At 43.2% G+C, this 24,492-nt stretch overlaps 2 protein-coding genes across 8 annotated transcripts in view; one reads left to right on the plus strand and one right to left on the minus strand.

Annotated features, from left to right (window-relative positions):
* The window catches only part of CADM1 (cell adhesion molecule 1), a 291,814-nt gene that overhangs the window by 35,833 nt on the left and 231,489 nt on the right, over positions 1-24,492 (minus strand). For 4 of the 7 annotated variants that reach the window (XM_080983566.1, XM_080983564.1, XM_080983563.1 and 1 more), the window contains exons 6-8: positions 13,806-13,905; positions 12,137-12,309; positions 6,272-6,337 (exon numbers count right to left, since the gene is read on the minus strand). In XM_080983566.1, coding sequence (XP_080839692.1) covers positions 6,272-6,337; positions 12,137-12,309; positions 13,806-13,905 — 339 coding nt within the window. The remainder of the gene's footprint in view (positions 1-6,271; positions 6,338-12,136; positions 12,310-13,805; positions 13,906-24,492) is intronic. The other 3 variants (XM_080983565.1, XM_080983568.1, XM_080983567.1) reach the window with 1 other exon arrangement.
* The window catches only part of LOC308464331 (uncharacterized protein), a 369,943-nt gene that overhangs the window by 19,033 nt on the left and 326,418 nt on the right, over positions 1-24,492 (plus strand). The window lies entirely within an intron of this gene.

The following is a 24,492-nucleotide window of genomic DNA, read 5'->3' on the forward strand; positions in this document are numbered from 1 at the left end:
CCCTTTTAATGTGGTCACACAGTGGATGAAAATGTCAGGAGATCGCAACATCAACTCTAAATTAACTTGACATTTTACCAGAGACACAAGGAAGCCTCCACAGAAAGCCAAGATGATACAATAAATAATTTGCGGGAACTGAAGGTTATGCCAGTCTGCAAAATGCTCCTGGGAACCAAACGCCTGTCTCGGGGGATGTACAAAGGCCACCTTTGCAGCCTTCACCAAGCTGGTGCCCTCCAGATGTTTCGGACTACAACAGCCATCAGTCCCAGCCAGCAGGGGTGTAAGATGACCTCGGGGCTGATGGCAGCCGCAAACCAAACCATCTGGAGGAAGCAAGCTTGGCCAACCTGCTGTGGAGAAGGAAACATGCGCCACACCGCAAAATTCAGTCTGGTAGAAGAACAGTGGTTGCTTCTTCTGAATTTCTGAAAAATGGGAAGGAGTGATTCCAAACATTTACGTCCATTAAATATTTGTAGTGCAAATAGGCACAAAAAACTCTCAAACAAATTTATCCACGTCTCACAACAAAAAAAGAAGCTTGAGTCAAACTCTGGAGCAAGGTTTTGATAAAGCTAATGTGATTCTTCCCTTGTATATTGTGACAGTAAGCACCAAATTAAAAGGTGATGTGAGCAGGTTTGGGCCTCCAATGAGTCAAATGTGGGGTTGTGTTGGGTCAAATATACCATTTTAGACAGTCTGGCACTAATTTGATTTACAAGACATTCAAATACTTATTTTAGATCCTCAGGTGAAGTACCTCAAGTCCTTCACTCAAGTACATCTCTAAAAACATAGGGAAAGCCTGCAAGACGAAACCCAGGTGGGCCCATCTATTCCAGCATCTGGCAGCTTCCCACAGTGGAAGACCTGAAGTTCCCCCAAAGCCTGCAAGAAGTTCATGAAAGCAATAACTCTCTGCCACTGGTGCTCCTCTGCCACCATGCCCAATACCCAATGAAAGACCAAATGTCCTCCAGGAATTTGTCTAATTCTCCCTTTAAAGCTCATCTTGCAACAGCAGACTCCACAAATTAATGATGCATTGTCTGAATCTATTGCCCATTAATTCCACTGCATCTGTTGTTTAAAGTGGGGGGAGGAAGACTAGTACATGAACATTTTTGTAACCTTCTTGCTGTCTTAACACCACGCCATCTCAGTCTGGTTTTGTTTTTTTTAAAGCCATAATGTTGTTTTACAGGAAGGAAAACAGATAACATGTTCAGGCTGTGAGTGAGAGTGAGTTTTGGAGGAATCACGAAGTTGCTTGTGATTGTGCTGGTGCCCCTGCTGAAGACATAATGGAATCTCCATCCTAGGCATGATCCAACATGCCAGTTCCAGCACTAGGGACTCCATGGGAAGATGCCTTTTGTTCTATTAGCACAGAAACCAAGAGACAAACAGGGGAGGCTGCAAGCCCATGCCTGCAGTTGCAACACATGCACAAGCACCAATGTACTTGGGTGGAAGAACAATTGGTCTATAAGAGGAAGAGGAGGAAAGATAAACTGAACACACACACACACACACACACACACACACACACACACACACAATGTGCTTTGCCCCAAAGAAAAGAAGGGTTTATTTTTAAACAAATATTAAGAACTTTTTAATTATCTCGCAGAAAATAACAGCTGTCCAAATGGAACATTTCAAGGGAAGACTCCAGGGGCAATTTAAATTATGCAGCTTGCTCTGCCATATCATATTGTATGTCTTAATGAATAAAGCCACAAGGACATTTTTGAAGTGATATAAAAGGGTGGTGGGTTTTATATGGGGTTGGGGGGAAGCGGTGCTGCTTGCCAGGGAGAGGGCCAAACACAAAACGAATGGAACCCATGATAGACAAAGGGTTACCCAGTCAAATTATCACATGACATGCTGGGAAACGGATCTCTACTTAGGGGAGGTTTGGTGGGGAGAGCATGAAGCATCCAGAGACTAGCCATCAAAGGCCAATAGAAAAATCATTCTTAATTACAATGTGGGCAAGAAATAAAATAATTTACTGTGCTTCATCAGCAGTGCTGGAGTTCCTTTGCAGGCACAACTAACTGGGGTCAGGCTTGAAAGAAGGCATTTGGGACTGATAACTGCAGGCTTCTAGCATAAAACAAATGACATTGCAACTATACTGTTAAATTGCCCCCACTCCAGGGACTATGACAAGGGGCTGCCAAGAACAGTGGGCTCATTATCACCTGCCCATTTTAATTTGAAGAGCTTGGGGCTTTATGAAGGTCACCCATAGCACCCAAACTTGAATCTGAGGTAATTTACACCCACTGGACTTTGCAAGCCTCTATGTGTTTGTATATATAGGTTTTAAGCAGGTGGCAATGTGGGAAGGGGTAAGAGCAACAGCAGAAATGATCTGTTGCCCCTTGAGGCTTTTAGGAAAGCATTTTTCCCTGTGACTACTGCATAAAATGTTGGTAATTATGCTAATTTCATTTGGAGAATGGTTTTCGGTTACACAAACCTTTAGCACGGAAGGAAGAAAATACATTCCTGGAGTTTTATACCGACATTTAATCATTGGTGTTTGGCTGCTGAAGCTTTTAAGGCTAATGGGTGGCTCTAAAGTACTACAGAATGCAGCGAGAGAACGGAAATTCATTTCTGTACCCATTTGTCAGGCAATAATATACAAGGCAAATTTAAGCAGGCAGCCTACTCTCTTGCGGAAAAGGAGAAGGAGGGGGGCATTCGGTTCTCTAACCTTTCATCTGTTTGAAGAGAGAGAGCCCAAGTTAAATTCCATGCAGGAAGATATCAAGCCTTCAGGATAAGATAAATACGTACGCAGCTTGTCTGCTAAGACACAGCAACTCTGCAAGATCCCATCCATCACGGAAAAGGGGGGGGGGGGAAGAATGAAAGAAGGGATTTGACAAAGTTGTCCTAGTGGCAATCTCAGCTTAACTATGCCTCAGTGCCAGATCATTTGTTACCACCACAAGGGCACTTTGTGCCTAGGGAAGATGTAGCTCTTGAGAAACTGTATGCAGAAGATATAAGATGGCTGGTGCGTGGATGAAACGCCTTGAGTTAAAGCAAAGGGTCCAGAATTACCCTCTGAGGAGGCCAGACGTTGGCTTAAAGAAGAGGGGGGTGGGGGGAAACAGTTGCTTAAATCCAACTAAAAGCCAGGGATTACCTGTGGCCACAATCAGGAGCCCCAATTGGTCCCATTCACTGTTTTAATCTTCTGCTGAAAGAGCAAAGCATAAGATACCAAAACCCACATTTCAACAAAGATGTCTACTACTTACCTGAGTTTTGGGACCCATTATGCTGACAGGCCCTGAGCTAGCACCATTGTATCTACTTTGAAGTGCACAAATGATCCGAAGCCCTCCAACTCATTTGTATAGAAGGACTGCAACATTTTTATTAATTGGTATTTAACACCTTTAATTGCCCAAAATGCCATCAGCTAAAAAAGAAGAAGAACCAAATATATTTAATGTAAGTGCTTATAAAAACTGCAGAGGGAAATTACACCAGCTGAAAAGAGGCAATGTCCATTCTCTTGGACATATAGGAGGAAATGTGTGCTGTGACACACACACTTGTTATCTAGGAAGAAAGAGATTTTTGCTTCATAAATATAGTTTTCACCCATATGTGAGTTTATGAAACATTAATCAATGGACAACTCATAGGAGTAATCAATTAATTTCTTTCTCTCTATCTCAACACACACACACACACACACAAATTAACACACACACACAAGGAGCCTGTGGATTCTGGGAAGAGATGGAAGATTCCAATTCATCAGAAGAGTCTTACAGGGAAAGGGTCTGTTGGGTTCCTGATTGTGGCTGAAGGTAATATAAAGAGTGATGTGGAAAAAGGAGGAAGAGAAGGACACGCCACACAGCCAATCACGAAGAAGACTGCATCTTGTCTGCAACATTTCCTGCAATGAAACTGAGCCATATTACCAGCTTATGTGGAATTAGACTGTTAAAGCTTAAAAAGAAGGGGAAAATTCTTCTAAAAAAAATTACAAACAAAAAATTGCAAACAAAATTAGCAGCACCCAGAGGGAAACGATGTGAAATTAAAATCCACAGAATCGGAATGGAAATGGCATAAAGAAGTAGTCTTATTATATTCATAGATGAAAGCAACCCAGAAGCAAACAGATGGGTGAAGAAGAGGGATAAGTCAGTTCTTTAAAAGAATAGTGGGTGCAATAGTCCACCTATATGGAAACATGGACTTTGGAATCCCATTGGTTTCAGCTGGTTTTAAAGAAAAACTGAGGAGCCAGAGCCTAACAAAGAGGAACAACAAAATGATGGATAAGAAGCTGTCAGTGACTAGTCATCTTCCTCCTACTTCCCGGTGTCCCTCAGAGGTTGGATGGTGCTGCAGAGAGAGCTAATTTACAGTCAATTCCCCCACCCATCCAAATACTGCTGGCCAGAGCTTTATTACTGTCTTTCCCCATGTGAGCAAGAGAATCCTTCCCTATCATTCCAACTTACATTATTTTTACTCTGAGTTTTAAAAAGCACTCTGCTTCGCTGTCCAGCACCAACTTGGGTGCAGTTTTTAATGCACACATATTTTGCTTTGAGCACTTATTCCTGAAGGAGAGTTTAGTTTGATACCCAGTCGCCCTAAGATGTCCTCTCCCATCAAAGTCACATTTTCACTTTTAGGTGGTGACAAAACAAAGCAGGATGAATGTCTTCTGGTCCGAAACATCAGATGCAAACCCCTAGCCATGCAGAAAAAAAGACCTCATATTACAAACCCCCAGAAGTCGATATTCTACCCTGAGGTCATGGCAAGACCTCCTATGAACGCAGAGTCTTAAGGAGTGAGCGGGGGAAAGTTAGTCGAGTCTGAACATCTATTAGGGATTATAAAAGCAATACAGTTGCCACAACTTAACTTGCCTCCCATGAAAGACACCTCACACCATGACGGTTTAAACTCAGGAAGTCATTTCACATGAAAATGAGCTCTTCTCTTCACCAGGTAGCCTGCTGAGACCCTCCACCCTTCAAATTGCATTTATCTGGAGTCTTCAAGTCTGCTCCTTGAACAGGTTTATAAGGCACATGTTGAGATTAACCTGTGGACCACCACCACAAAGTGCTAGAAGGTAAATGGTGGGTCAGTGTGTGGGCAGACCCACTCCATAATGCTGCAGACAAAACAAACCACTCAGGCACTCTGAGAACACACAAAAACCTATAGGAGCTTTGGTTTCTTAAGATCCTGGAAGGAGAAAAATGTAATGAGGCAAAAGGCTAGACAAGACAACAGAAAATGATAGCTAAGGCACACTGGAAGGAAAGGTTTTTGTTATTTGTACAGATCCATTAATTCTGAATCTCTGGGAAAGCAAAGCGGAAGACAGGGACATAAAGAGAGTGAAGGCACAACAACTGCCTGGAAGGTGAATGGCAAACTTCGCGTTAAGCAAAGGGGAGATTGTAAGAAGATCAAAGGCTGCCTGTGAAGAGAGTAGTGCAGTCTCACCTTCCGTACAGGACTCTGTCTGGCATCTCTTCGTATTGAAAGAAAAATAAAAAAAGCTGCAACAGAAGCATCCAGGGGGTGGTGATGACAATGGAAGATGGGTTTGGCAACCATGCCCAGTTATCAGAAGAGGGAGAGAACAGCTCACAGGAAGGGGTGGGTGGTACAAATGATGTTTGATGGCGGTTGACTGTGTAGGATGTATCTTGGCTCAAAGTGATGGGTGGGAAGGCAGGGCAGGGATTTAAAATTCAGAGGGAACTAGTTTAGAAAGCGTCAGGAAGAAGCTCTGTTTGTGTACGCTGTGCTGATGGCTGCAGGATACTGAAGCAGATTATGATAACTGAAAATCAAAACGAAATTAATTGCCTAGTATAAGGAAAGATGCTTGCAAATATACTATCGAAGCCAAAGTTCAAAGTGAGAATCAGTGCTTTACGTTTTAAAGCATGAATAACTCAAACTGAACTGGGGTGGGGTGGCTGGGCAATGCTAATTTATGGACTCCCTGAGCAGGATGTTTGAGACTTCAGGGAGCTCCATTATTAGAGGATCATTTACTGGTGGGCCCCACTTTCCAGTGCTAGCAAAGCAAAACAAAATAAATTAACAATAAGTGTAAAAAATGTGGTGACAGCTCCCCTTCTCTCCTCTATCTCCTCCCCCAACCTCTGCCCATCTGCTATTCATAGAAAGTAACACACATTTCTGTTTTTATCCATGGTTTATGAAGGTACCGTACCTGTGGTGGTGGCAGGGATGGTAGTGGTTGTGGTTGTTGTGGGTGGAGGGAGAGTTGTGGGGGGATCTAGATAAAACATAAAAAGGGAAACAGAAAAAAAGCAAATTAAAAAATATGAGCAGAACATAAAACTGGTCAATAAATTAACAAAGAAGCAAAATAAAGGATGGCGGTTATACCCTCTTGCCCACCCTTATGAAGTAGGTCTTAAGTATCAGGAGAAGAGGGCAGGCTAAAATGTGAGGATGGGACTCCATTGATTTGGTGGAGAAGCTCTGGATTAGGATGACTGAAGCAAAGCAACGCATTTCCCTGCCCTCAAACATTAGGACAAATTGGTGGCAGTGGGGTGGGGAGAAGCAACACACAACACAAAATTAGTCATTGATACGTGAGTGACATGGTATGGGAAAAGCCTGTGGGGGGAAAACCAATACAAATGAAAAACAACAACAACACAAAGCAAGTGAAAAAGTTGCATGTTTTCTATGGCTAAGAGGACGGTTTGCAATGCATTAAGAACAATAATGCTTTGTCTTTATTCTGTCTTAAAAAAATAATAATCTAAAAATTAGGGGTTAGGAGTGGGGCAGGCGAGAGAGACCCTGCTGAGCTTAACAGACTAAATATCAACAGCAGATGAGTACGTCTCTCCCTCTGCCTTTCTCCAGAGCAGTTAACTTCATTATTCTCCCTCCATCAATACATCCCAGCAGGATATAAAACTACTTCTAAGCCAGTAATAAATACAAAAGGGAACGAGAATGTCACGACTAAATATCAAGTTGGATGCATGGAAGATTTTAGTGAGATTTCTTTTAAAATAAAGTCAATGTCTTTGTGACTTATAAATATTAATGCTCTGTCTGGGCTCACAGATTTTCCTCCTGTTTAATATATCACATCCCTTAATGGTCCCAACAGATAAAGATGAAGGGGATTTCTCCCTCCGCCATTAAAAAAAAAAAAAAAAAAAAAGGAGGTAGGTGGGGGAGCACCATGTATAGAAGACGCTTGACCTGCAAAAGCCAACAGCAAACAATCTTAAGAAGCATCAAATATTTATCCAGAAGAGACAGCATCACGACTTCATAAAAAGTTACTGGGTGGAGGGAAGAAAAAGGGAGGGGGGAACCCACCACATATCTGTGCCCAAATGATCAAACTGAATGTGTTAAGTAGAGCACCAGACTTTGAACTCAGGAATGAATCCACAATAATGGAGCATGAAACAGTTCGGAGGCTTTTGATTTTAAATTTTATCTCGAGCATGTCAAACTTCTCATCATTGACACATCTGCTACTCTTTCATCTCCGAGTGAGCTCTCAGATTTTCTAATTAATACATCCAAACTTTAATTATGTGCTTCACCTTTATTGTGTTTGGCACAACTTCCTCAGGAGATAGGAAACATCACTTGGGTGTGGCGTCACTGAGTGAATGTTTGCAACCACCAAGATGTCTGGAGCAACTGCAATACCAAGGGGTCAAGGCCTCCGTTTGGGAAAGCCTTCAGGCAATCAATTCAGCACTCACTTAAGTGGTGAAATTAAAGGAGCTGGTGGTCTAGACATGGATGGGCAAACTAAGGCCCGGGGGCCAAATCCAGCCCAATCGCCTTCTAATTCCAGCCCACGGACGGTCTGGGAATCACATGTTTTCACATGAGTAGAATGTGTCCTTTTATTTAAAATGCATCTCTGTGTTATTTGTGGGGCATAGGAATTCATTCATTTCCCCCCCAAAATATAGTCCGGCTCCCCATAAGGTCTGAGGGACAGTGGACTGAAAAAGTTTGCTGACCCCTGGCCTAGGAATCAGGAAGCAGAAGGGCTGGGTGCTCCCTATGGCACTGGTCTTCATCTGGTGGGTTAGTACCTGCTCCTGAGTCGCAGCCTGATCTGAGATGAGCGGCAACAGTAGCACCACCACCAGTGCACACATATATGGTAAAACAGAAAAAGAAATGGGTCCCCCAATGCAGGTTCAGGTTGGAAGACTTGGAAGCTAACTAGGGGAACTGGCACAAGAACTTTGCCTACAACATCTGACACTCGATAAGAATCGCCTTGCTTGATCGGACTGGAGGTTCATCTAGTCCAGTCAAGTATTTAACTACAGTATTTCCCTGAAAGCCAAATGTGGCCAGGGATTGCACACAGGAGAGTGAGCTAGCTAGCAGAGAAAGGAAGGATCCTCTACCAGACCACTTGGTTTCTGAGCTATCTCCTTTGAAAGCAGCACAGAAACACAGCAGGCCAGCAGAGGAGGGGTAGAAAGGTCCGCCCCAAGCCTTGTCTGCCAGTAAAACTAGTATGCTAAACTTAATAGAAGCCGCATGCTTAAGCTTCCTCTCCTCTCTTGCCAGCATGAAAAACATAAGGTACGTAGCCTCCTAGCAGGCCAGTACAATTTATTTTTATCTAGTTATCTTTTAAAAAAAACAACAACTGATCTAATCCTGCATTCACCCTTCAAATGGGGCAAGTCAGATGCTGAAGGTGATGCCCACTCTGTGTCCAGGGCCTGATACTCAGAGTCAGGCTGTCTCTCGTCACAGAGGTGCCATTTTGAGGTAGATCTCTCTCCCCCTTCCCCCATGAATCTGCTTCAAAATGTCATCAAGGAATTTACACTTATGTACAGCAACATGTCTGGTGCCTCCACAATCCTGTTGCTAACACATTTATGAAGGATGCAGTTCCCTTTCACACAAACTTTACTTGGGCTGGGGTTACTTGGAGGTTTTTAAGCAGAGGTTAGACACCATCTGTCATGGATGCTTTAGCTGAGATGCCTGCATTGCAGAGGGTTGGACTGGATGACCCCTGGGTCCCTTCCAATTCTATGATTCTATGAGTGCTACCTGCAGATCCTACTTATTCAACTGAGGTGGACGCAGAAGAATCTATTGGTCGATTGTGCCTGGTACATAAGATTCTATGTCTCCCACTCAGCTGTACATGGCAGGGGCTACTCTACAAACATAGTCATGTTTGACTAGGAACAATGTGTGGTTGGTTTACTATCTATTTTTCCTGCTGCCAGGCTGTGTTGAAATGGGTGATTCCAAGCAGGCGAAGAAGCCGGAAACCAGTTTTGCCTGGTGAGTGTTTATAGACGGCATTCTCCCATATGCAATCAGATGCCAACATAAGATGCCATCAGAGGAGTAGCTGTTAGCTGGGCTTTGCAAGTTTGGTGCCGAAGGTTGGCTCCGCTGCTGATAATTTCTTAGATCCTTTGTTGCTTAAATATATTTGCGTGTTAATTTTTAAGCAGAGGTTTGATGGGCCTCAGCCTGAGACCAGGAACTTAGCCAAGACTGATACACAATTCAGGTCAGGAGATCATCAAGAAAATGAGGGCTGCTCCTTCCCTCAGATAATGTCAGCAAAGCTGACCTCTGCTGTAACTTTCCACAGGAGAGGAGATTCCAGGTAACACCCCCCCCCAGGTCAGAGAAAGAATGCATAGTACACTGTACACAGTACAGATATCCAGCTTCCACTGCCAGTGCATTTGACTATATTAGGCAGATACTGAAAGAGACTTTGATTTGATGCATTTCCATGGTACAACATCTTCAGATCCATGGTCCTCTAAGTGGCTCATGCAACAGAAAACCAGATTAACAATAGCAAACACCTAACAGGTTTTGAGTGATCTGGTGACCAACGTGGGGTCGTAGTGTTGTCTCCTGAGCCTTCTCAATTTTTAGCTTCACCACTTTTTTCATCAACTAAACTTGCAAGATTTGGCAGGCATGTCAGTCTCCCCCGAGGTGTTCCCACTGAAAATGGGTACAGGCGGTAACATATTTCAGTTTTGATTGAAAGCCTTGGTTTTTGGTTGAGGGGAGAAAGTATCAGTCCAAAGTTTTTCAGATACAAGGAAATGGTGGCACGTATGTGGAACGGTGCATTTGAATTTGAGGGATATGGGCATTATTCCATTATTAATTTTATCTCTCCTGTTCTCTTTGAAAGCATTTGGTTGTTTTCAGTGATAATCCTACTATTTAAACATTTTTCAGCGTAACAATGGCAAGGACAACCGTCTGTTCAACTCACCCATGAGAAGCTGTTCTGTAGGAAGGATTAGATTGTTTGGAAATGCTACTTTTCTAAATCCTAACTTTAAAAAGAATTTTCCCCCACCAATATTTCCTAAGACTTGTACACATCATCTGATATGCACTGTCCTCCTAATCTTTCCAGCCCAATTAACTTTCATTCACACAAGTTTCACTTCTCTTACACCAGACTTAGGGGCAGCTATGGCCTATATAATCACACAAGGAAGTCAAAACACCTTCTCTGGAGCAACCACACAAAGGTAACATCATCAGGAGGGCACTCTCCTACTCTACACCATTAAATGGTTCCTACCTGTATATGTACACATAATTTTGATGGATGGGCAAGGGAAGAATAAACTATGCAGTTAGCTGACCTATACAAGTACAGAAGGGAATCTCACAATGCCTCTCCCTGGGTGAAGATTGCAATTGGTGGGTTTCATGCTTTGTGCCCCGAGCAAACAAATCTACTGCTCTGCTCCAACTCTGCACTTGCAAACTAACGTCAAGGATGGAGGCCCATGACGGTTGGCAGATTATAACAACTTGGAACAGTGCACAAGGTCAGAAGCCCAGAATGAGCTGCTGCATCGCAAGCATCAATATGCAGAGCAACACTAAGCTGCTGGAGAGGGCAGACTTGGAGGCGGGGGGGGGGGGCTGCAGGGAGGTTAGAGAGGATGCATGGGAAAGGAATGACTGAAGGCAACTTACCCATTAAACATTCTGAAGCTGCAACATTTACGACAGAGCCTGCTATGTAAATTGAATGCCCTACACATGTGAAGTGACATTTCATGGAATGGGACTGCAACCAACAATCACCCCCTAAAGTTTTCCTAAAAAGAGTCTTCTGGAACCAAGGGGATTCAGGAACACAATGATCTGAAAACAACTGGCTCTCATTATTAGACGCCTTGATTTATCTGTCCACACTGCCTGCACCACAGCCTACAGAGCAGCAATGTGTTCATGTCACACAGAACACACCAGTCTTCCCAAGGTTGAAAGGACCGCATTCTGAAAGGTAGCTCCGGGGTGGGTGAGAAATTATTTAATTTTTCTTTTCGCAGGCTAGGATTACTGCTATTTATGCCACAACATTTTAAGGAATGGTAAAAAGAAACCCAGGAAAACAGAATTAAAGCAGGTACATAAACGGCACTTTTAAGAAAATGCCTTAGCAAATGTTTTAGTGCCTCTTTGGCAGCTGAAGACAGGCAGAATGAGACTTGCCTTTCCAGATTGTGTGCTGGGTTACATTATCTGCACACATCTTCAGTTATTTAACTTGCTAAAGAAGGCCTGGCTTAAAATAAAAAAAATAAAAACTCCCGTGCTCATTTTTTCAGATGCTTCTGAAAAGACTTCACTGGAATACAAATGAGAATATGGCTGAAGCCGTCCTGGATTGTGAAATGAAACAGGATGACTCCAAGATGTTTATTGCCCTGCCCCTCTTTGCATCTGGCAACTCCCCTTCTCCAAGCCAGCACTTAATGACAGTGCAGGCAGTAGTTGCTTACTTGACATGGGAAGAAAACACAGTCTGAATCAGATGGGGGAAAGAAGACAGAAGTAAACAGGCTTGGTTTGGGGTTTTCTGTGTGTGTTTTAAACAACCCACTCAGTTAACGTGCCGAGTTTGAACAGTTATCAGAGGCTGCTTTCTCCATCAAACTGCTTTCTTATTCCACCCCCTCCCCACAACCCCCTGCCCAGAATATTTGACAGCAATTCAGCATAAAGACATCTGGAAGAAGGGTGTGTTTGTCTCACGTACCGTATACATAAAGTGTGTAATCGGAAAAGGACATCCCCACTTCATTGGAAGCCTTGCAGCGGTATGTGCCGTTATCGCTTTTGTTTAGGCTGTTAATGTGGAGGTTTGAACCTGACACTATAACGTGTTGAGGCATCTCGTCGTCTACTCTTAACCATGACACATCTGTAGGCCTAAGCAAGGAGAAGACAAAACGAAACAATAACCCCAAATGCATTACTAACCCTTTTACTTGCATGTTAAGTCACTGTCATAAGTAGCATTTCTTTCTTCCTGTGATATAGTTGAGTTCAGTAACAAATATCCAACTTTAATGGGCAGGGTGAAAGAGAGTGAGAGAGAGAATATGCAATTGGAAAAGCAGGGAGGCTCAGCATTTTCTTTGTGGGGGCACACACAGGAGGATGCTTGGGTATTATTTCTCAGCTCTGAAATTCTTTTCCATCAAAGTCTTAGCATCTTCTGGAAGCAACACAAAACGTTTGTTGGAGAGAGACATAACTAAGGTAAATCAGTCCATAATGTCCTCGGTTTCCTTTGGCTTTCTGAATTGCAAAGAACACCAGAGACATAATTTCCAAGTGAGCAATCATCCCCTCTCTCTTCCTCTTCTCACACAGGATTTGGAAAAACAAGTTTAAAGCCACAATATGCAAAGCTTTACACATACCAAGCGAAGGATAATATACCACACGCAGGAATAAAAGGGCTCTGCAAGATACAACAGTTAAACAGAAAAAAGAAAAGCTGAGGGAAAGCAGCGCACAGTTCAATCCTATGCATTTACTTGGAAGTCAGCTCTACTAAGTTCAAGGGGAGTTACTCTCACGTAAGCATACATTAGGATTTCAGCCCTAGATCTGAATTCATAGTAAAAGATGATGGATAAAAAGTGACTGAGCCTGGGGTGAGAGGAAAGGATCAGTCTTCTGTAGCTAAAAATTTCAAAACAGGAGCATATTGATCAGAGATGTCTCTGTTAGGGTTCACGTGTTAAAACAGACACTGAAAAAAGGGCAGGCTCAGGAGCAAAGAAGGAAAATACTGGAGGGGAAGGTCAACTTAAAACTGAACGAAATCTAAGCTGCGTTCACCGTGGAAAACAAAATCAGAGGAGAGGGAAAATGTAAGGGCAAAGCCCTTCTTATTTAGTATTGGTGGGGGGAGACCTATATTTTCTAGAATCTCACCCCTAGCATTTTCAAATAGATAACTTTCCTTAGTATTTTATCTGCAGTCTGACTGCGGCCAATGTTTCCTTTGGGCACTTCCAAGTTTCTGCAGCCACACAAACCTATCTGCTAGTCGAAGAGTGGAAGTGGACCAAGGGTGGGGGATCTGCAGCCCTCTGGGTGTGGCTGGATGCCAGCTCGCATCACCACTGACCACTGGACACATGGGCTGGGGCTGATGGGAGTTGGAGAGAGTCGAACAATGCCTAGAGAGCCACAGGTTCCCACCACCCCAGGTTCCCCATGGGTTCCCCATGGCTGCAGGTGCTTTCTCATGGCCTTGTGCTTCAGACATGCAACGTCATACCAACGCAGGAGAACAGGACCGGGTGCTGAACATGCTCAAGAAAAAGACCAGAAGGAGGCAAGCATTCTCCTCGAGCAGCCCAGTTACGTGGATGGGCACGTTCTGACGGAGTCTCAGGTCCTCCACTTACTCTGGTTTGCCCTTCACTTGGCACAGAAGGTCGAGGAGGTCTCCTTCTCTCGTTAGAGGCTGCGCAGGGGAGTTCTGCAGGACTTGCACTTCAGGCTTATCTGCACATCAAACACACAATACAAACATAAATTTATACGTCTGCGTACAAAACAACATACGAATAATATCAAGCAACCGCGCATTTAAACAGATCGTGAAACAAAAACTTTGTACTGACACAGCTTCACCCTCCTGCCCCTCTCCACTGCACCCGTCTAATCAGCAAATTATCCTGGCATTTTCCCAAATTAAGTTGACTAATAGCCTCCAAAGCCTAACGCACTGATAAGGAATCCGCACACCAAGGGCAGCAGCCCCACTGGTTCTTGCAAAATGAAATTTTGTTAAATTGAAGTTTATCTCTGAACTCACTCGAGCTAAAGGAAACTCATTTGCCTTCATGCTGAGGTGAAACGGCAGATTTGTGGCGCTCAGAATTGATACATTTTATCATGTATCATATTTTATGGGCTGACAATACTTTGTGCCGTGGCATATTAATACGCCGAGGCTCCGATGGGTGCATTTGTGCTAGGAAAAGCTTAAGGGAAGAAATGCCAGGCCGCTGCCTTTTGTTGGAACAAAGCGGAGACTTCTGCTCGTGCCGATGAATCTCACAAATCCCCAAACACAAACACACCGAGGGATTAAAGGCATTTTGCACTCAGGGAGGCAGCTCAGAAATCCTTTGGAAAGACCCTGTAGGAACAAGAGCCCAAGTCCGCAGTTACAAAGTCCATTGCCTTCAACAACGGCACATGCGGAGCAACAAACAATCTAACCAGAACGCTATCAGCTCAAGGCAGCCAATTGAGCGCCGCTTTATCCATTTTGATTTACACACAATCCTACATCCAATTCCTGGAATTGGCAGCAAATCTGCACTAAATGAAAGAACTGAATGCAAGACTGTAATATCTGAAGGTGGTGGCAGGGAAGAGAAGTTAGTTACATCTAACGGCGGGGAACCCCCCCCCCAAAAAAATCTGAAATAAAGAACAGCTTAGAATACATTTTTATATTATTTATTAATTTATCTATTCTGCTAGTGATATTACCATTGCTTCTCATCCTGGGATATAAACAAGGTTAAGAAGACATGTGCACTAATTACTACATACTCAACAAGTGTTATTTTATAATGCTTATAATGTTTATTTTATAATGTTTAGAATCATTTTACAATAAGGATTGACTGATCATTTTATTATTAAGACGGAGGGAACAGACTAGAAAATAATAATGATAACAACAACAACAACAACAACAACAACAACAAACTGCCCATCTGATTGGGTTGCCCCAGCCACTCTTGGTGGCTTCCAACAAAATATAAAAACACAGTAAGACATCAAACATTTAAAACTTCCCTATACAGGGCTGCCTTCAGAAAACAAAATTCATAGAAGCTTTCAGAAAACAAAATTTATTTGCCTTCTTAGAAAGCAGTGGGAGTTCAATAGGGCCAATCATTATGCAATCCCCACAGATAAGAAATAACAACACGACTTGTGGGCCGTTGGTTACTGACATAGACGAATGCTATCTGGATTTTCTGCCTTGGATGCCCGTGAGTCTTGGGTCAGCCACACACGTTAAGAGAAAACACAAATCCATATATCCAGATAGTTAACTGCACAATCTGACATAGTTTAATAAAATACCTTTATTTTCTCCTATGGTCTAGAAAGAGTGACATACACAATATAAAATAGCAACAACCAGGTTTTTTTGGGGGGAGGAGTTAGGGTAGAGCCCACTGGGGGCTTGATGAACACTCCCTCTCTCTTTTTAGCACAAAATAAAATTGCACATATTTTCAGTACAAGCTAAGACTGTGCAGCACACATTTCCGGAGGCATAGAATGCCTGCTCTCTTCACATTCTTGGGAGATAACAGTCAATATCAGCCTGTGCTGGCTTGACCACATAAAACTTTTCATGTTTCATGTCAGAATATTAGATGAGGAATGGTTTTTTCCGTCCCTGTACCTCACAGCCTTATAACCCGTATTTGAATTTCATGAGCAAATGAAAGTCAAACCCTCCCTCTTTCCACTTCAACAGGAATGTCATGCTGGTCCTGATGCCCTTTACTCCTGCACAGCTACCAACCACAAATAAAGGAAGAGGAGAGAAAATAATATTGATTAATTGTGAAGTGCTCAACTGGCGCGCCCAAAACAACACACATACATACACACACAGAGGCACTAGTACTAAAAAACCGGAGCAGGCCAAATGCAAAAATAAGCGAGTCCTAAGGCATTTGCTAAAAAAAGAAGAGAATAAATTAATCACATATCAGCTGGTAAAGAGTTTCGTAGATAAGGAAAAGAAGAACCAAAGCATGAATCAAAGGAAGAGATGTGATGTAAGAAGCAACAAAGACCCCAAAAGAGACTACAGAGAAATCAGAAATGAAAGGCGCTAGAGGGAAGTAACATAATCTTAAATTGAATGTGAAAAGGGAAAAAAAGGCAACATCATAAGCAGAGATGCATGATCGTATTTGCATGTCGAAAAAAATAAATAAGATGGGGCAGGGGAAGAAAAAAATCAAATTAAGAAACAAGAAGCTTAAAATGGGAAAGACTACCTAAGGAATCTTACAATCACCCAATCTGGGCAAAATGAGAACACAGGATGGAACAATGGGCAGAAATAACGGGGGGGGGGGAAGGATCTTATCAATATTAGACAACTGAAAAAGGCTTGAAAAGGCTTGGCTAAAGATGGAATCGCAGAAGGGAAAAAAAGAGGAGCAATATCTTTGATTTGAAAGGAAAGAAAAATAGTTGCATCATTGACAAAAACAGACGGGAAGGGAAAAGTCCAGAGGAAAAAAAAAATAAGAAATTTTGTCCTTGAAAGATTTAGCTTTAAAGAACAAGCAGACAGCTGTGAAGAAATAGCAAGACAAGATCAAAGATTTAAACAAGACGACAGATCAGAGATAGTAAAGAATAACTGAATATCATCAGCATAGACATGGTAACATACCAAAGGAGTGAATAAGAGACCATAAAGGAATGGGAATGAGAAGCAAAGGGTCCAACGCTGAAACTCGTGGAACCCCAATTGGGGAAAGAAGGGGGGGAAAGAACCATTAACCAGTACAAGGTAACTACAGTTCAAAAAATAAGAGGGAAACCAAGGAAGAACAGTACTAAGAAAACCAAGACCAATGGGGGAAGGCAAGGGGAAAGAGTGATAAATGGAATCGAAAGCAGAAACACCATAGCTCAGAGGTACAGCACCTGCAAAAGGTCCCAGGTTCAGTACCCAGCATCTCCAGGTAGGGTTAGGAGAGATCCTGTCTAAAGCAGAGGACAGTGGCTGCCAGTCAGCGCAGGCAATATTGTTTATTTATAAGATCTCTTACCTTTCAACATAAGGTCCTAGAGTGGATTGCAACAAATATATTCATGCAATTAAAACCAAGCCAAACAATTCCAAACAAAAGCAGCGCAGTGCAGGTCAACCAGAACAGAAGAGATTGGTCCCACAAAAATACGTTAAATGTCCAATGCCAGGGTAAAAAGGATCATCTTCAGCATACAATGGAAGCTGAATAATGGCAGTGGTAGAGTCTAGCTAGACACAGCTCTCTGGGGAGGGCATTCAACAATTACGGAAGGCCACAGAGAAAATATTTTCCCAGACCCCCATTACTGGACTAGGTGAACCAATGGTCTGACTCAATAGAAGGGCACTTCAGATGTTTTTCCTATGAGGATACATCAGGAAAACTGAATATCGCTACTGCTTTTTAGGCAGAGAAAATTGGTTTTAGTGAATTACAGCACAATCCCACCAAGAAGCAAGTCTTATTGAATTAAATGGGGCTTACTCCCACGTAAAGGGAGTTTGAATTGCACCTTAAAAGTTTATTTACAGAAAGGGGGTGAAGTCACTGTGATTTCCTGGCTTTAGTCCTTGACCCATATTATTGAACAACCCATGGCACATGTCACTACATCAAAATTGCCTCAGTGGATATTCTCCTCCCCAGAGGCTTTGTTTGGGTGGGACAGGGGACACGGTGAATAACCCATGTACTGCCTAGGGGGCAGCTGACTGTATTGCTGTGGGCTAAGCTGCAGAAACACATCTTCCAATAGATGGCCAGAGGAACGCACCACAGTCCTCTAAGCCTCTATCTCCCATCATGGCTTTCTCTGTGTCTCTCTCTTGCCTCTGCCTCAGTGCAGCCTTTTTTTCAATGTCCATGCAGCTGCATAGACCTGTACAATACCGTAAGGAAATATGGCAGCCTATTCAATTAGCAGGCATGTGTGGGATCCGATGACACCTGGGGAGCCGTGTCGAACGGTGGGCAGTCTTGCAGTTCTGGCTGCCCTTGGAACCCTGTTAAGGACATTTCTTTCACTGTTATGAGCAAGTTGCCTGCCTGCTTTTCTGAAACGGCACAATTTCTAATGCACGCAGCATTGGGAAGTGGAACAACCCAGAGAAGACGGGCTCGCAAATGCCCCCCTGAAATCAGTGGAACCTAAAGACTCATCTGTGGATCTCGTGGATTTTTATGGAATGTTAGCAACCTATGGGATCTCAGAGTAATCTATGGGTTCCCAAGGCAACTTGCTTGTCTCAGGATGCTATGTCCAACACTCCATGACACTCACAGCAAGTCACTTAGCAATGAGAGGTAACAAGTTTATTTGGAAGCAAGGACTACAATGCTGCAGTTGCTCAGGAAATAGAACCATGGCTGACCTCTCATCCTATGCGGGCAGCTGGATTGATTATTCTGAGGTTCAAGTGCCATGTGGTGCTTGCAACAGATACCTGATGACCCAAATAGACTGGCAGTGGCTCTCCAGGATTTCAGATGGGGACAGACCCAGTCCTACTTGGGAAAGCCAGGGATTAAACTTGAGACCTTCCGCATGCAAGATGTTCTGCCCCTGAGCTACAGTCCTTTTCCTGGGTTGCACCATTTCCTCGGTGGCCAAGGAAGCTGCGCCAACTTGGGATGGAACCTCCCAAGGAAGGACAGCCAGACTACACAAGCAACTCAAGTAGTCACTTGAGCCATGAGATAAGTCCTCTGTGGCTGGCCAGGGATTACTCCCTGCAACCACTTGATGCAGAGGTATGCTTTGGGCTAGTGCCACTTCCAATTCAGACCTAGAATGAACAACAGGCTGCAGCGGGTAGGTGGGTGGGTGAGAAAGGAAGTAAAAATAATCTAACTTGGCATTACTATTCAGGTATGAAACGTAAAGGCTAGGAAGCACCACATTCCTCTTACACAATTGCACCGTTTTCTTATTCACTTGCACAGTGATACATGTTTCAAGATGAAAAAGGAGTAAACCCTGAATTGCTATGTACAGAATGAGTTTTCATGTTCTCTCTTTTTGTTTGGATGTTCTTGTTAAAACAGTCTGTTAGGAACTATAAATCTTACAGCCTTTTGCTACCAATTATACTTTGCATTACAGTTTGGTGTAACACAGCTGAGAGAAGGGGGTGGGGGGGAAACCAAGCCCAGCCAACAAAGGGAGAGGCCCAAATCATGAAAGAATCCATTTTGGTACCGAAAAAGGATTGCACCAAAATATTAGGTTTCTTTCTTTCTTTTTTCTTTCTTTCTTTTTGTTCCAAAGCACAAAAGCTTCCCTTTTTATTCACAGCAAAGAACAGGGGCCTCTGGGTTTAGGCCAGGGTGTAATTATTTCCCATTTTAAACCCTTTAACAGCACACTCGCTGTGACTGGGAGTTATGCTCACAGGGCCAGACTCTGCTATACTGTTCTTCATTTGCAGCAACATTCCTCAGAGAAAGCCTTATTAATGAGCTCGCAAACGAGCACCCAACTGGGAAATGTCACAAACAAGAGTGGCTAATGCTCCAGAAAATCAAATAACTGAACACTCGGCTGATCGTAGTGCCTTTCATATTTACAATAATAGTAATAATAATATAAAACCCCTTTAAATCACATATTCTGAAAGGGTCAACACCTCGCTGAACAAAACAACTCATTTATTTATGTTCAGAAATCTCCAGATGATAAATTATATTGATGTTAATCACTTCACTGCATACTATTGCAATTAATATTTGCACTCACCAGAAGCAAACAGATTATTAAAGCACGAGGTACCCACATATGGCTAGCCTCCTTCCTCCCTCTATTTCTTTCCTTTTTTTGCTTTTTTGTTAAACATAATTGAGCACAGGGAATTCTCTTGGTTATGAACAACAAACAGAGGTTACAGCAGCTTCCCTGGGTATATATTTTTATAAACATGCATGTAGACATTATAAATATCTGTGTTCCATTAATTATGACTTAACTCTGCATTACTTCTCCTGGGGCTTAAAAATTCAGCTGTGCCTGTCTGCCTTCCCCTTAGTGTTACATAACAAAGGAAGGAGGAAGGTACTACAAAGGCAAGGGATTACACACACACACACACACACACACACACACACACAAACAGCATGCAAGACTGAGCTTTCCCCTTCTCCTGTTTGTTTAGCTCAAGCCCTTAATGATGCCTTAATGTATTTTGATGCTCCATTTCCTTTTTTAAAATTACGTTTACCCACAGCTTCCTTTTCAAGGAACATAAGGAGTTGTGAGTATACACTGGATCAGCCACCATTGGGGGCAAACTATCTCTTCAATATGCTGCACCAGTCCAATCCCATGGCATAACTAACTGGCTTGTGACTGCCACCCAAGTGCAAAGGCAGCTATGGCTATGTGCCCTTCCAGCAGACACACAGTTTCAGTTTCACAGCAGACACATCAGTTTCAGCTTTGTTCTCCTGGTATTAAGGCGATATTCCATTTCACATTACAGGGTGCTTGGTGACACATAAGATCCTGCACATCTCGGGTGTTCTTTGGAAGCATCTTCCTCAACACACACAGAAAGCCAGATTTCTGAGGACCTTTCCACCATAGGAAAGTACCGTCCATAACCATGGCAAGATAGTCACGTTTAGGAATGTGTGACCGAGGTCCTACCTGGGAGCATCGGAGGTCAAAACCAGGGAGACAAGGCATGCCTACTCAACTAGGAACATCTTCAGCACAAGTCCAGATGAAATGGATGGGAACCATCGGCCTGTGCAATTCTCAGACTTTGATGGGGCTTGTTCATGGGGTATGGACAGTCTTGGTACTTTTTTTTTTTTTTAAAAAAGCAATGTGCATCCCACTTCTCCTTCTATGTGAAGCAACCCGTGACAAAAGAAGAGAACCACAAACATCCAGACACTTTGCTGCTGAGAAGGGCATATTTTAACAGCTTCCAGACATGAGAGCAAGAGGAGATTGAAAATAACTGCAGGTCTATTCATTTAGCTCACAGGTTTCCTTGTATTGCATGGCTTATATATTACAACATTTTATACCACTTGTTAAAAATAGCCCCTCTAAGGGGCATACAGAAAAGGTGTATTCAGGATTGTTTTCAAGCCAGTGTCCTGCCTCCCACATCCTAGTCATAATTAGTTAAGGCTAATAATAATAAGAATAATAAGAATAATTCAGAGGCACCAGATGCTCCTAGGCTTCTGAATATGCAGGTGAGAGACATTTGTCTTTAGTTTCACAGGCATGCATGCACCATGTTCCAGCAACCCACCACCCAGCCTGGAGTGGGCATGTTTAGCCAACTTTTGGTTTCCACTAGGCAGCCGTTCATTGAAACAGCCAATGAAACCACTCGCTAAGTTCTCAAAGTTCTCACAGTGGCATCGATGCAAATAACAAAACAAAGCCCAAATCCATAATTTCAGTTGAGCAGCCGCATGAAAAGCTCAGCTTAAATGAAATGCTCATAAAACCTTAAGTTAAATAGGTCAGACTTGTCAGGCGGAGATCTCGCATGCTAACTTCCAACAAAGTGAAATTGCGCTGCAGGAGGCTCTGCTTCTAATGGAATTACTGACGGGTGGAGAACAATAGCTAGGCAGGTATGCGGACAAAATCTCTCCTTGCAAACACTGCGATTACCACATTCAAGGGGCTGTGGCAGACACAAAGCTCAGTCATCGAAGGAATGGTTTACTGTACCAATTTAAAGTTCCCTTCCCCTCGCCCACTTTGCTCCCAAATGTGTGTATGAGTTAGAAACATCCTGACTGGCTTGCAAAGGCACTCCAAATTCAGCACATAACTACACTTTCCTCCCTCTTCTTATCCTGTTTTGTTTGACCATTGCCCTCACAGTAGATTTTTCTCTGATGCCTGGAATTTACCCTGCATAGAAGAGTTAATATGTGGCTTATTTGTCTCTCAACGCTAAACAGGCATTCCTGAAATTATAGCAAAGTTGGAGAGGAACAAGCCAAGAATCAAACCAAAAGTCCCTGTTCATTGTGTGGCCCTCTATAGCTGCCGGAATCAAAGGCCACTGCTTTGAGGCCAGGTGGCAGTGCAGCGTTTTGCAGATACGACAAGACATGTTGGAAGGCACCAGTTCTCTGTGACTCAAGGCAACGTATCCTGATGATTCGATAGCTGTTTTGAAAATGAGTAGGCATGAAACTTGGGCTGGTGTGCTCCTTCCTCCCATTTCCTTCATATACAAGGGAGAAGACTGCAAGCTTCCACTTCCAGTATGCAATTTATCCTGGTTGGAGAACCATGGTAGGGTCAGAACAAACATCTGCCATATTGTTGCAAACTCCAAATGGAAGCTTCTTTTTTCCTCTCCATAATGCACTGGAAGGGGGGGGGGAGGGATGAGCCTAAGGCTGGCCTCTGCTCTTTCTCATTAAAAAAAGGATGCTCTGCTGTTACATCTGACTCTAGACCTTAACTTAGTACTCTCCTTACAGGTCTTGCTAAGTGTTCTTCATAGTTTCTAAGCCGGGGGGTGGGCAGAGGGAAGAGACTCCAAAAAAGGGGAGCCAAATTTGCTCTGTTGCCATAATAAAGGTCTCTTCCCGATTTAGCTTTCCCCCCTCCCCCGCCTCTCTTTTGTAGAAACGTTAGCGTGTCTGCATATTCAGGACTTTGAGCAAACAATAATTAGCTCACTGCCTTGAAATACCTCTGTAGATAATTTGAATTTTTCCTGCTAATACCTTCTCTTTTATTACAAGCCACTTCCTGCTGAAATTCCATCTCATACTAAGTACACCAAAGTGAGAAAATCGTTCGCTGTGACTGTGCATTCATTGGCGCGGCTCTCTTGATCACAGAGGCAGGTGCTGGAAAGGGAATGGCCGGGTCAGGGTCACACGTGAACTGTGAAGTGGCGGATAACGTCCCGGTTCTTTAGTGTCCCCCCCCCTTCCTCAAGGACTGCCTCTCCTCGTCCTCTCCACGGAGGCTTATTGGAGGAGATGTGGCCTCTGATACACCACCGAGATGCCAATGCTTAGGTACCCCTTGCTCGGCACCACTTCAGGCCGCTGCCTGCCTGCAACCTAACAGAACGGTCAGCTGGTGTGCTTGAAACGGTGATTGGGAGGGCTACACCTTGTTCTGATTGCGAGTCCAAAAAGCTATTGAGAGCGTAAGACAATTACACCTGATTTCACAAGTGCTATTTCTCTGAAAGGCATGGCGTGGACTCAAAAGGCTGCTGCAATCTGGACATCAGGCAGCAGATGAGTGGGCTGTGCAATTTCTTCTGTAGCCCCATTGCACTGGCGGTACCAAAGGAGGGGGAAACCTAAGCCAAGGCTTGCAGCTTATGAAAAAGAAAACAAGAGAACGTATTGCTATGCTCCAAGATCACACATTCCTCAGTAACAGGGGTGCCAAATATATTCTAATCCCACAGTCAGAAAATGCAAGTGGCATATGCCGCCCTCTGGGCAGAGGTTTCACCACCAACAGAAGACATACTTGTTCATCCAGGCTTTCTTTAATAGGATTCATTTTGATGCTTATTTTGTTTGGATTTGTTGTGTTTTATTATTGTTGCGTGAACCACTTTGGTACTGCCTTCTGCAAATAAGAAGCGGTATAGAAATCTTATTTTAAAAGATCTATTTAACCAAATCTATATACCGTTTGATTGCAGTGAGATCTTTAAGAGGTTTACAAGAGATGTTAAAATTATCAGCATAAAACTGCTAAAGCAATTCAAAATATTAGAAATAATAAATAAAATTAACAGTGAAAGAGATTAAAAATACACTGACATTTATGTGTCTGGATAGGCTTACATGAACAAAACCTACATCATCATGAGTTATTATAAGACCAGGGATTTTAAACAGACTAAATTGGGAGTCTACTTCTCTTGTTGTGTCAGAAACTGGCAGAACATGCTCCATTGGTAGATGGTTCAGTCACAAACCTTCTCTGCCCACCCTTCTGGTCGCTTGAATCACATCTATATATCTCTCCCTTGGGTGCCTCAGTGGCACCCAAAAGCTGCCACCTGCGGCAGCTGGTTTGCCATAACATTTGTTCACAAAACTGACCAGCCTTGTTCCTAAGCAAGCAGGCAACCTTGCAACAGTTCAAGCAACTTTCCTCATCTCCCTTTTTTTGCCTGCGTGCGCCTGTACATGCGTCTGTCTCTGTCTGTGTGTGTGTGGTTAAGCTTTTTTGATCAGACCTAACAAAGGTGCTAATGTATTATTAAAGCTAATGGAGCTCTACAAGAAATGTTAATGGACATTAAGTTTGCATAAA

The sequence above is a fragment of the Podarcis pityusensis genome (genome assembly GCF_964106645.2).
Source record: "Podarcis pityusensis genome assembly, chromosome: 15".
NCBI classification, from domain to species: domain Eukaryota; kingdom Metazoa; phylum Chordata; class Lepidosauria; order Squamata; family Lacertidae; genus Podarcis; species Podarcis pityusensis.